Source organism: Notechis scutatus, chromosome 1, assembly GCF_049901735.1.
Source record: "Notechis scutatus isolate UNSWTSFEM ecotype Mainland chromosome 1, rNotScu1.2, whole genome shotgun sequence".
Lineage (NCBI taxonomy): Eukaryota > Metazoa > Chordata > Lepidosauria > Squamata > Elapidae > Notechis > Notechis scutatus.
In genome coordinates, this window is record NC_142009.1 from 214,594,227 (window position 1) to 214,608,349 (window position 14,123).

The window sequence follows — 14,123 nt, forward strand, 5'->3', positions numbered from 1 at the left end:
GTCCAGCTGCACCGAAAAAAACACGCGGCGGCTGGAGGTTTTTTGCAGGCACAAGATCAGCGCAGTGCTGTAGGCGGGATTCACCCTTCCCATCCCATGTAAGCGCTGCCTACACTGAGCTGCAACAGGTCCCCACATGGGCTGGGTCAAGCCGGCTGCGAGGAAGTTCTCCCCAAGGAAGCGAGGTAAAAGCGCATGCGCCGCCTCATAGTTGTGTCACAGGAATTACATAGGGCAGGCCTTTCGGCATGTTGAGTGTTCTTGGTGGAATCGAATGTCGGGAGGTTTTGCTTGGTGGGCCAAAGCCTAGAAGTCGGTGCGAAGCGATGTCGAGGATTATGGGAGGTGGTATGGGCTCTGCTAAGAAGCGGCTGCTGAAGGGGTGTGTGCTAAGAGGCGGCAGGGGGGCGCTCGAGGAGCTGGCACCACAGGCTCATCCCATGTACTTTTGCACTGGAGCAGAGCAAGGGGCTCAATGGCGTCGAATGTAGCAGTGGCAGCACATTGGGAAAATCACTCTGGCTTTGCTCTACTTTCCCAAAGTGCCTCTGCTGTCGCATTCTGTCTGTCTGTCCATCCATCCAAAAGGTCTGCCTGCCTGCCTGCCTGCCTGCCTGCCTGCCTGCCTGCCTCTCTTTCTGTCTACCTACCTATGTACCTACCAATATGGATCTATCTATCTACCTACCTATCTATCCTTACATCCATCCAAAAGGTCTCTGTCTGTCTGCCTGCCTGCCTGCCTGCCTGCCTGCCTTCCTACCTACCCACCTACCTACCAATATATCTACCTACCTACCTACTTATCTACCAATATATCTGTCTATCTACCTATCTATCCATCCATCCATCCATCCAAAAGGTCTGCCTGCCTCCCTACCTACCTACCAATATATCTATCTATCTACCTACCTACCTACCTGGGTCTCTCTCTCTCTATCCATCCATCCATGTTTGAATCGTTGGCCCCGCAGGCACATCGGGAAAGTAGAGCAAAGCCAGTCTGGGAGGAAGGGAGAGAGAGAAACCTGTTGCATCAGATTGAAATGAGGTCTAGTTAGACCAAGGTCCTTTTCCACAATGAAACATCTTTGGCTTCTATTAAAGGTTTTGTGGACAAAACATGGTCAAGACTATCAGGAAACTCTCATATCTTGTTGAGGCTTTAAACAGATCCATTGGACCAGATCTCCACCCTAAAAAATTACTTTTCCCCAATGTGAATTGCCGATTCTAGTGCAATGACCTACTCCAGCAGGGTTAGAAGGGAGTGTGTGTGTGTATGTGTGTGTGCGTGTGCATGGCTGTCAAAACTCCAAAAACAGGTCAAGTAGCTCTGGGGAGGCCAGTCATAAATTAGAACACTTGCTAAACAACCAGCCATTAAGTGAGGACCACTTGTATTTGGTTTGCCAGTTACCTGGCCACGCCCACCCAGTCACATGACCACCAAACCATACCTACCTAGTCATGTGACCAGCAAGCCACGCCCAGCCAGCAAGCTGCACCAGCCAGTCACGTGACCAGCAAGCCATGCCCTCAAATTAGGTCATGCCCACAGAAATTTGAATCCCATCCCTGGGTGGGGGGCACCGAGGATGAGTTTGTAGCACCAAGGGGGCGGTGGACTGAAAAGGTTTGTAGTGCTAAATTATCAGCACTCCACCCAGCTGAAGTATAAGCATGTGAAGAAGCTAGCTTGCTTTTTTTCTAGGTACAAGTCTGTTAATTATAATACATAATCAAAATTCAGGTGCTTGGCAACTGGCTCATATTTATGATGGTTGCAGTGTCCCTGGGTCATGTGATCATTTTTTGCAACCTTCTGACAAGCAAAGTCAAAAAGTCAGTTACTAACTGTGTTAGTAACTTAACAAATGTAGTGATTCATTTTACAACTGTGGCAAGAAAGTCGGAAAATGGGGCTAAACTCACTTGACAACTGTCTTGCTTAACAACAGAAATTTTGGACTCCAAAATATTGCCTGAGGAGAATTATTATCAGATAGATAGTTCCGTGGGGGCGGGGGTGTCATTTCAAGCTATAGACAGCAATCATTTGTTTAAATTCATTGGAAAATCTTACTAATTTGTATACCACATAGCCGTTGAAATAAATATATTAGTGCATGTAGAATTTCTATATGTAGTGGCATGGTGGCCTAGTGGTGAGGACACTCACCTCCCACTCGGAAGGTTGAGAGTTCAATCCCAGGTAACAGCATCTGAAGAAAAAAATATCTGCTGCAAATCTCCACATGGTGTCAGGAAGGACATCCGGCCAGTAAACAGTCAGTTCCATCCAGTTGCCCTAACTGTACCCTGGATTAAGGGATTACAGGGAGGTGGGTTTTTTTAATGTTACATGTTTTATATCAGGTAACAAGGAATGATATTTTTGATTTCTAGAAGCCATAAATTCCAACAAGAAGATGGAGGTTGTAAGTAATATTCAGACTGACTTCCACAGCACCATAGGGTCTTTCAGAAGCCCTAAATCCTTTCTTCTGGACAGCTTTGTGGAGGAGCCCCAGAAAACAACTGATGTTCCCAATCACCTCCTGGAATCAAGTGAGTGTTTAGTTGACTATTCTCAGGCAGAAAAGAATTGTCGGCTACCTTAATAATCTTGACAAATTTGATTGTTTATCACCTCAGCTTATAGGCCGAATATTATTGCACCAAAGTTCATTTCAAAATATAATAATTCAGTAGATTATCACCAGTTGTTGCTGTTGCTGTTAATAGCAAGCATTCCCCTTTCTTCCTCCCTTGCAATCCACTCCTGAGATTGGAAGATCCTTTCCAGTAGTTGAGGAAGAGGGAAACATAGGGGATTGTCAGTGGAGAGCAGACAATCTTACTGCACTAACAGTCCTCTTTTATATTCTTTCAAGACATACATCTTCATGTAAGATAATTTGAGTTTGAATACTTTATTGAGCCAAGTGTGATTAGACACACAAGGAATATTTCTCCGGTGCAGAAACTCTCAGTGTACATGCAAAGCAACAGAATAATCATAATCATAATACCAATAAGAGGAGGTAGTAAAGAATACATGATAATAAGATAGATAAATAATAACACTACAGCCATACTACATGGGTAAATATACATAGTCATAGACAGCACTGACAGAAACAGCATTGTTTCTGACATTCTAGACCTTCATATTGAATGAACAGAGAATATTAGTTATTTGCTAAATTTATTGGCTCCCTATCTCACTGTGGGGCTACTCTAGGCAGCTTACAATAATAAAAGGGAAGAAAATGAAAGGACCGTAAACAGAAGAGAAATAAAATAATGGAAAAATAAAACAAACAATGAAAAAAGCAACACATCAAGAGTACAACAATATGATAACCAAAAAGATGGATGCGTGGAAAATGGGGGGGGGGGACACACTCTGCTATCAGTCCAGCATTTACCTCCAATGTGAAAACCCCCCCTATTTGATCCCAGTCTCTTGCGGAAGGATAAGAGGATGGGGGCAGATCTTAGATCTTAAAGATACTCCAAAGCGCAAGCATTGCAACAGAGGAAGCTCCTGGATCCCCATAGTCGGAGTGGGATCTGAAATAGGTCCTCTCTGCCTGTATAATATAATTGAATAATACAATATCATTGATTTGCAGTTGAATCCCATACATAATGCTACCTTAGGATGAAGCCTAATGTTGGCCAGGGGTAGGGGAGACTGTCAGATTGAGGAATGGGGTAGTTTGTGATTTGGTAGGCTAAATGGATTGTTTTTGTGCAATCTTGATATAGATTATATCAGTCCATCTAATATTAGGGGGGAAAAACAGAATAAAATTAGTCATAGTGAACTCCTGGAGCTATTGTCTGGCTGTGCCAATTATTGTTTTGTTTCTTTTTTTTTATTTCAGAGATTTATACAAAGCTATTAAGAAATAATACTATACAGGCTAAACCTGCCATCATGCATTATGGAGGATTTGAGGTAGAAAAACATCATCAGCAAGTGCTGGTAAGTAACGAGAAAGTTGAAAGCGAATACCTTGAAATGAGTTCATGCATTTATTAACTTATTTATTATTTACCCACATACATATTTGAGGTGGGTGGCTTAGGGGTTTTAATGTCATGATTATTAATGTTGTAATCCATCCTTGGTCATGTATGTGTGAGTTGGGTGGCCATATAAATTTGCTTAATTTATAAAATATGCTGTGTAGTCCTTATGACTCAAAGCCGCTTACATTATGAAAATAATGACATATATAAAATGTAATTTTAAAAGCAGTACATTAATTACTGTTCATAAAAGCTATTGTTGTCCTTGGGAGATATCCTTTGGGGGCATGTGATTTTAGTAGGAGGGAGCTGGTCCTGAGAATGCGGTTCTTCAAATCCCAGCATCCCACTTGTTTTGTATTCTCTTTCTGCTAAGACAGAGTAGGGCAGATAGATTCTACAAGAAGAAGAAAATCCCAAAGATAATGAGGTCCTAAGCTGTATAAGGTGTTATATTCAGGACTTTGAACTGGCTTCAGAAGCCACAGTCAACCAATGCAGCTCCTACAGAAGGGGCGTTACCCAGCTGAATTGACTAGTGCCACTTAGCACACTGTATTCTGTTCCATTCATGTCCTCCAAGTTAACTTACGGTATGTGTTCACCATTTTGTCTACATCGCTTTCTGTCTGTAATTGTGCCCAAAATGCTGACAGGAATATCTTTTTTCTTTCTTTGAATTATTTGCTTTATCCTACAGAAACTGATAAATATTTCTGGAGAAGTTATAAATACCCATATTATTCCGCCGGAGACAAACTATTTCCAGATCAAATATAACAAAATTGTAAGTGTCGGTTCAATAACCTTGAGAGTGCTCACATTTATTTCGTCTCTTCTTTTTGAACGTTGTCAAACTGGAAAACAAATAGTTTGAAGCCTTCCATAGGAAATTGTTCTGCTCTGTTTTTATAGCAGCGGCTTGTCCCTGGCTTGTCCTTTACAGTAATGGTTGATTTCTGTCCTGATGAATGGCGATACTATTACGACTGCATCCGAATCCATTCTCAGGTAAGAAAAGACAATAGATCTATGTAGGAACTCCCCTGTCCATGTAAATGTAAATCAATATAGCGCTGACTGTTCATGATATCAGCACATACAATGAATATTTTTACTATGCTTAGATTGAAGATTCTTTAAACTCCTTGGTGATCTGCTTCTTTTACTAGTCAGTTTCTTTGACTCATTCCTTTTCTTCAAGTTATTTTGTTCCAAAGCCAATCAAAAGAGAATGCACCCAGTTGGGGGGGAATAGAAGCTCAAAAGGAATATATACTTCAGTTTAAAATAAAGGAGGTGACATATTTTCATTGTTTTCCTAAGAACTGGGGTGCTTATTTAAAAACATTCATGAATGTGTACACTAGGTTATCAGTTTTAATTCTATTTGTGCTACATACAGCTTTCTTACTAATTGTGATGAACTTGTGGTAAATTAGCCAAAATGTGCCAAAAGTGATTGGTAATTATATTATTTTGGCCAATTTATCACTACTTCAACCAAAGCTGAGTTTTGTTCTAAATTTCTGATTTAGAGATTTTCTTGCAAACCAAGATACTGGTTGCATCCCACCAATTATGCAATACATCGATGCATAATGAATTGTAACTAGGTTTAACTATGTTAATCTTTTTTCTGTTTAGAACTCAAGTTTCCAAGTACTTTGGCATCCTGTTTCTTACACCTTTTCTGAACTCAGCATAATATTTATTCTTTTTTAATACAATAATTTTTTTATCCAGAAAGTTAAAATACGAGGTGCAAAAAAGAACTAGAATGAAGTTAGACAAAACATTTTTAAATGTGCATTAGAAAAGACAATACACACACACACACACACACACACACATACACACATACAGATAGACAGACAGACTAGAGATGGAGATATTCCCTCTACTTGAATACTGATAAATATATTGCAGCAATAATAGTTCTGCCCCTTGCAAAGCAGGGCTGTAATTTATAAATTTCTGCATATCTATTCTAATTTAATCTGTCATCTATCTACTACCGTATTTCTAAGAAAAGGTAGTTAACAGGTAAGCCAATAGCAAAATTAAACATCAAATCCCTCTGTTAACAATCTAATATTGTATTTAACTCGTAGAAAGTCTACAATGTTTCCCACCCTAAAAGAAATAGCATGGTGTACATGCATGTGTGCATGCATGCAAGTGGAAAAATTCAGATCATGTTAATTTTGGATGTCAAAACGGGGTTTAGTCCTCCCAAGTCTTAAATCTCGGAAAGTATATAAAATTAGGCTTTCATATGCTGCATGTTTTATATTAGCTGGGAATTAAAATATCCCCATAATTATTTAAGTCATATGAGCAATGTAGCCTTAACTATGTAAGAGAGCAGAACTAGTTTCCCGCTAGATCACAATTCTCCTGAGTCTGTCTGTATCCTTCTCTTCTTTTCTCCTCAGGGAGATGAAACTTTGCTGATCCCTCTCCATGCCTATCCTGTGATGAATAATGTAGATTTTCCATCCTACATTAATTTGTCGGATGTTCCTTTGGGACAATGGCAAGTTGGCTATTAAAGCAATAACTTTTCTTTCATCTCTTCTTCATGCATGATAAAAAGAATTAGCATAATTAGACTTTGGCCGGTGGGCAGCGAAAGAACAGAATGCCTCATCTATAGAATTAATTCAATCGGGAAATGCAATTAAAGTTGTTTTTATTCTAACCATATTTATATATTTTTCATTTGGTGACAAGGCACTGTGAAATGTGATTCTGGAATTACTTTGTAAAATTGTTGATAGCTATTTCACCCTGGTTGTGTTCCGTGTTCACTCTGGAGAACATTTGTAAAGAGAGAAAATGAAAGCGGGAGAGTAAAGATCTAGATAATATTTTTGTTTTGGGGAGTCTTAAATCCGTTAACAAAATATGATTGGTGGGGAGGTCTTTTTCTTTCTTTTTTTATTTTCCCCTGATCTTACTTTTTTGAAAACAAACAAACAAACAAACAAAATTTCTTTTTCTCTGGCTAAAGCATTCCCACGCTAACACAATCTGTGTTAGGATCACACATTTTGTGGGGATAAATGACCATATACACAGAAATAATATGCCTATGGATAACTGCTATGAAATAATAGCATGTTTGTAGTATAAACTGAGAAGAATTACCGCTCTCTGAGCTTGGTTGCTTTCTTGCAGTCGTTTCATTACCCAAACTAGGTAACATCATCATTATGATTTTGCCTACTTTGGGTAATGAAACATCTGCAAGAAAACAACCAAGCTCAGAGAGCACTCATTTCATTCCTGAACTACAAGTGTTCTCCTTTATGAGTAGTATAACTTGGTAGTAGTAGTAGTAGTAATAGTAAGTAGTAAGTTTTATACTCAAAAATACCATCCCTGCCTGTTAAAGGGAGCCACTTTACTTGCAGTTCAATTGTATATTCTAGCATTGAACTTTTTTCCTGTTGTGGAAGCAGATGTATACATTATTGAAAAAGTTATATAAAGAGGTTTTTGTGTTCTCTGTGCTGTAAATTTCACACATCTCATGTTGGAGCAAGGTCAGAAATTGATGGCAGCCCTGCCTATCTGAGCTTTCAGGGTACTCTTGCATTATTTCTCGAGAATGTTCAAATTCTCCATCTAATATACTTGTTAAATGAACTGAGAATTATTTCTGAGTGCATCTGCGTAGGATTAGGGAGTTATTCTTTCTTAGATTTTTTTTTTTTACTTTTAAATCTTATAATTTTTTTTCTTTTTTCATTACAAATGCTGTGTCGCCCCCCCCTTTCCCCCCCCCCTCCTGCTTTGATCCTTGGCCCATGCCTTCTATACATCCATGGCTTCCTTTATTTGCAAAGGATAGAAATGCTTCCCAGGTTAAATTTCTTAAATGCCCATCAAAGAAAGATACTGTTGTTACTATTCACACAAACAAGAAAGACAGACAGAATTGTTATAAGGAAGTACTGTATGTAAACTGCATTCCGTTGTAATCGGCTAGACAGGATTCAAGTGAGACAGTTTATTTATATTGGAGTGTGTGGAATGAAATATACTTAAATGGAGAATATTCAGATTCCCCCCCTAAATGATAGTGTAGCAAGAATTGCTATCTGCACATAAAAGTAAATTTGGGAAAAAATTACTAGATACTCAAGAAGGTACAAATTGAATATATATATAATAGCACTGGATTTTATGGAGGAAGTCCATTCCCTGAAGCTCCATTGCCTGATGCCCGCCTAGACTAGAGGGTCATGCAGAATTACATTCAGTACTTCACCCTTACATTCCATACTGAGGTTTGGAGTAAAGCTTCTTTATTGATTTAGACTGCTGTCCTAAACAAGAAATGAACTCATGCATACAATCATAGTAATTTTTAAACGAGGCTTTATAAATATGATACATTATATGCAGTATGTATTACAAGTAAGAGTCAAGTTATAGATTTAGTTTTCCGCAATTCTACCCTTTTTTGGTAAAGAAATCTAGTTTCCAATGCTATAGAAAAACAACTTTCCAGCAAAGTTATTTCTGTAATCAGAATTCGTTCTTATTATTCATGTCGTTCCACTTGAAGAATCCCATTAATGGAAGTGAAGAATTGTAATCTTCCAGCCACAGCCATTAATGATTTTTTTTTCCAGATTAGTTTACGGAATTAAATTTACTGAATTAAAAATGTGTAGTTTCATAGACTTTGCTGTATTTTCCAAATAGAACAAAGTCTGTGAGGTTGCATGTTTTAAAATCATAACAAGTAGTGCAGTATTGCAGACCTATTAAAGAAGTAAGCCTCACTGAATTCAGCAGGCTTTCAGGGAGATGTGTGGCATAGAAATATGAAATATAAATAAATAAATTACAGCAGTGAAACTTTACTTGTTAATTTTGAAAAAGGAAGAATATTTAAATTAAAATCAAGTGAGGTCTAATTTTTACTTGCGAAAACAGGAAACTGCTCTTTCCTTTATATGAATTCATAATGCAAAAGCTCAAACCTTACTAAAATAAATTACATACATACAGAGGTAAATGCATATCTGTTTTCAATTATTAATATGAGACTGCCAACTTTCATAAAATATGAAATCATAACTTATCTAATATAGTTGCTTGATTAGGGCAGCATATTCATATAGCTCGTTCTCCAGTAACTATATGAAATACTTTTAAATAAAATTTGGGTGCAGATCATTTAAATTAGAACAGGCATTATTTTGAAAACTGCTCTCCTGTTTACAAGTTCTGGGTTTCATGCCATCATATCAGCATATTTTATGCCATTCTACTGCTGGAATGATAATATTAAAAATTTGAATATAATTATTTGCTATTTGGTCCTGTTCTCCTTTTTCAGTAAGCCCTATGTGATCCCACTGCAGTGCAGCTGCCCCATAGATTTTGAGTTTCAGATTGAGTACCTTCAATCCCACAAAGCCTTTACTGTACAACCTATGTCAGGTAAGTTCTGAAAGGGAAGCCGTGTTTCATGAATGTTAGGAATTTTAAATAATAATATGAATGAATGAATGAACCTTAAATGGCTATCTCCCAGATCTCATGCATCACCTTAAGTCCTCCCAAGTTCTGTTGATTTTGACTTAGCATGTTATGTGATCCTATCCATAGGTTCTCATTTATACACCAAAAGCAAATCAATTTACCGTGTATATACTTACTTCCTACTCTGCCTTGATAATGGGGACATTTGCTCAAGCAAATAGGCCTTTGAAATACAGACAGTCTTCCCAAAACTTAGCCTGCCTTGGATGCCAATCTCATCGGAATGGTTCACAGACCCTCTTTTTGTAAAGCTAACCAAAACTGTCCTTTTGTAATCAAAACACTTTATGTTGATTTTAAATCCTCTCATCATTGTGTCCAGGCATTGGAATGAACAATAGGAAAAATAATGGGAAGGATTTGAAGAAGGATAGATTAGGAAAGCCATGTCATGAACTTCTTAGAAAGCAATCCTAATTGAAATTCAAGGAGGGAAAAAATGTACTCAAAACTTTTGAAACCCACCAACTCACACAGGCAGAAATATTTTTATTGGACTTTTCAGTGCAGCGCCTCTAATTTTTAGGATATAGACCCTCCCCACCAATTCAAAACAGCAGAATGATCTGAAGGAGATGGGCAGTTCAGAAATGTGAAAACTAACTAATTAAATAAACTTTATTATACTAGCTCTAAATTGAATATTGGGAAACTTGATCCAAGTCTTTCCAGGGAAACAAGAGGCTTTTGAATTCAAAAATCCTTTAGTTCCAAATTATTTTTATTCCAAAATCATCCTTTGGTACATTGGGCCAGCAGGAACAGTCAATGTACATATGTACAAAGGTTCAGAAGGAGGACATCTTAATCTTATTTAGAAAGCAATCCAAGTACTTGAAAATTGCTTTGCCTAGCAATATTTCATTTTCCAATCAGCCAATCAAAATATTTCCTCTCTTGCAGCATCTGGAAAAACATGCACACACACGCATAGAGTATATGTATGTAGACAGGAAGATAATTGCAGACTTTTAGAATAAGTTAATTAACTCCAACATAACATTTTGTTTGTTCCTTACAGGAATAATTCCAGCCAGTGGGAAAGCAGAGGTGATGGTTACATTTGCACCTTTTGAATATGGGACAGCCCAAATAAAAATCCAGCTGTGGATTTCGCAGTTTAACTCAAAACCTTACACTTGTACGTTCACGGGAACATCTACCCCACACCTAAATTTAATGTATGTTAAGCTCATAGTGTTTTGAATATTAGTTATCAAAGATCTTCATTAGATAATATTTGCAATTGAGGGTTATCTTTTAAAAAAAAAACCTATATCAACTGAGTAGATCAAATTCCCCAAAATGTATCATATTGAAGATGTTAATTATATTTATCTTCCATTGAAATTGATGTACTGTAAAATATTAGTCTTGGTTAAACACTTTTTCTGCACTGCAATTTGTAGGTGCTTGCCTCAATGATAGTTTGGCCAGACCATGTTTACCAAGAGTCTTGGTTGGTGAATTCTCCTGCCTCTTTATCCTTTCTGGACCAGTGAAAATATAACATTGTTCAACCATGTTTCCTGTCACTTAGGCTAGTAGAGGAAAGTAGCAAAACTGTGAATCATTTCACAAAACAATTGTCCATGGAGAGCAATGGCTGGAGGGGAAATTTAGGTGAAAAGTTTTCATTTGAGTTGTAAGATGCAAGACAGCATGCCAGCAGCAGAATCACTTAATATACAGGTAGTTCTTGACGTAGTTTGTTTAGTGACCGTTCAAAGTTACAACAGCACTGAACAAAATGACTTATGACAAATTTTCACACTTACGACCATTTTGCATCTCCATAGTCACGTGATTTACATTCAAATGCTTGACAACTGGTTCAGATTTATGACAGTTGCAGTGTTCCTGGGTCATGTAATCACCTTTTGCATCCTTCTGACAAGGAAAGTCAATGGGGAAGCTAGATTCACTTAATAACCATGTTACTAATTTAACAACTGAATTGATTCACTTAAGAAATGTGGCGAGAAGAGTTGTAAAATGGGACAAAACTCACTTAACAAATTTCTCACTTAGCAACATAAATTCTGGCCTCAATTGTGATCCTAAGTCGAGGACTACCTGTAAAAAGATACAAATGGAATGAGGTCATTATAAAATGGTTCACTAGTCATGGACCCTTTCCACCTCCAAGGGACTCACTAATATTGGCCTTTGCAAATCCCTGCTGTGTTATGGATTCCAGTTGTCTTCAGAAACTAAACTGATTAACTCAAGATGATTAACACAAGTTAATCAACTCCCCTCCAACACCAGAGGAAACACTATGATGAGAGTACCTCCTCCAAAATTGTGAAATAGCTTTCACATTGTTGAGAAGGCCAGCCTCCTTTGTCTCCTGGATTCCTCTCCTCCTCTTCCTCCAAGAAGCCATGGAGCTACGACTTCTCCTCAATCCCAACTGCACAGAGAAGTAGCTGTACTGTTCCCTAAAGAGAAGTCAGCTTGCTTTTCTTTTCCCTTCCCTCATTATTTAGCTAATGCAGCATGACATGCGATGGAGACAAGCAGTATAAAACTAGCTGTCTCCTCGTTTTGATACTCCGTTTATAAACAGGCTGCGGGAAGCATTGATAAGTGCCAAGAGGGTATAGTTGATCATTAGAGTGATGAGGGCAAAGATGATGTCTGTGAGGAAAGAAGTCATACTATTTCAGTCAGGAGAACATAATTCCAGAAACATTCAATCATATCTAAGCCTTCAGAGCTCCAGGGAGAAAACTGCCCTTGAAGACATTTAAAGAATGGACTGTTTTGGAGTAATAAACAAAACAAGCCAGTTTAAAATAAATAATATGCCAGTATTTCAATTGCAGTTGAGTCTGGAGAAGTGATATTGTATCTCACGCGATTGAAGCAATTTGCCAATTTTGGCCTCAGATTTCAAGAATCTCTATAAAGTGTGTTTCAAAGGGAGAAGTATTTGCTACAAGATTTTTTCTCTCTGGTGCAAATGAAAATCTGAATTGGAGAACAGTTTTGGCCTCCCCTTTGGTTACGCCACTATATTCCATTATTTCCCAAATCTACTGGTGCTACACTCAAGCATGGGAGGATTCTGACTTGGAACTTCACTCCAAAATTCCTGAGCCAACATGCTGGCTTAGGAATTCTGGGAGTTGAAGTTCACAAGTCATAAAGGGGCCATCGTTCCCCGCTTCTGCTCTAGCACATCCCTTTTTCCTCAAAAATATCAGGAATCGGTTTAATGTATATGATGAAAAGGGAAATGTCTCCGTTTGTGCTGCATAATTCGATCTGAGTTCCATGTGTGCTATGAATACATGTATGTAGTTTTCCCAAGGGATCCTCTCTTAACTAGAACTTTACCTTTCTAGAGCAATATTTCATTACCCAGATAATAAAGCTAATGTGTTTTCCCTCCCTAAAATTTCTATACTCCCCCCCCCCAACAATTTCAGAAAAGGAGATTTGGAGAACCAAGAGTCAGTTTTGCAAAGAATACCAAAGTCTGCTGAAAAAGCAGTGTTGTGCCTGCCACAGAAAACACTATCACCGAAAGAAAGAAAAAACAGGCCGCTACAAAAAGGACAGGTACAGAATGGACAAAAATAAAATATTGCTATAAAGGAAAGAAATAACATTCAACAGCCATTTTCACATAACCTATTTATTTTTGTAGACTATTGAATATAAAAATTTGAGGTTCCCTGTTGATTTGTCAAATCCTTATGCCGTGGGAACAGTTTTGATTCAGGAACCAGGCAAATTGAAGATTAAACATTTAAGAGAAGGTAATAACTTTTATTATTATTGTTTGGTCACACAATCAGCCAAATATTTAGACTTGATTTGGCATTTTTATCCACCAATCAAGTCCTTCTCAAAGATAGTTAGGGAGATGTTGTTTGATGGTGTTAAAGATCTCATCACAGAATGGAAGCTGTTCCAGTAAAGCTGCTTTTTGCAATTGATTGACAGTGATTTTTGTCAATTCCAACATGTGTTCTTATTATACTTAATATTAGATTTTATCCTGCCCTTTTATATACAGCTTAAATCTATTTTACCAAGAGCTCCACAAACTTATCATATATATAATATGTTAGCATTTATTGTGTCTGTCTGTGTGTGTGTGTGTGTACATGTGTCTCTGTGTGTGTCTGTGTGTGTGTATCAGTCATGTAGGAAGTAATATAAAATGTATTTAATAATAATTTAATAATAATTAAATTAAAAATCTTAGGATGCTCCTGATATCAGCAAAGTGTTTTGAAATCTTGCAACCTCTCAATAATTCTGCTTCTTTCAGATATTTAATAATGGGAAATATGCTTAATGCTACCCTGTAGCAAGTAATTCATTGCCCTTTTAATATCTGATCAACAGTTTTTTATTTCTGTGTTATGCAGTCCTAGGACAAGGTGATGGAGGAACTAAAACACGACAGATAAAAGAAGCCGTTTTTCAACTAAAAGTCAAACAGGATATACAAGAAGAGGAAATAAATCAACTTAAGTGGTGAGTGATGGCACACT

The 14,123-nt window shown here is 37.7% G+C and overlaps 1 protein-coding gene across 1 annotated transcript in view; it reads left to right on the top strand.

Moving 5' to 3' along the window:
* CFAP221 (cilia and flagella associated protein 221) overlaps positions 1–14,123 on the top strand; it is a 37,931-nt gene that overhangs the window by 2,544 nt on the left and 21,264 nt on the right. Inside the window, exons 2-11 of the mRNA XM_087950177.1 lie at positions 2,410–2,571; positions 3,897–3,997; positions 4,745–4,831; positions 4,960–5,055; positions 6,483–6,587; positions 9,408–9,507; positions 10,631–10,790; positions 13,047–13,179; positions 13,268–13,379; positions 13,998–14,106. Coding sequence (XP_087806303.1) covers positions 2,433–2,571; positions 3,897–3,997; positions 4,745–4,831; positions 4,960–5,055; positions 6,483–6,587; positions 9,408–9,507; positions 10,631–10,790; positions 13,047–13,179; positions 13,268–13,379; positions 13,998–14,106 — 1,142 coding nt within the window. The 5' untranslated portion in view covers positions 2,410–2,432. The remainder of the gene's footprint in view (positions 1–2,409; positions 2,572–3,896; positions 3,998–4,744; positions 4,832–4,959; positions 5,056–6,482; positions 6,588–9,407; positions 9,508–10,630; positions 10,791–13,046; positions 13,180–13,267; positions 13,380–13,997; positions 14,107–14,123) is intronic.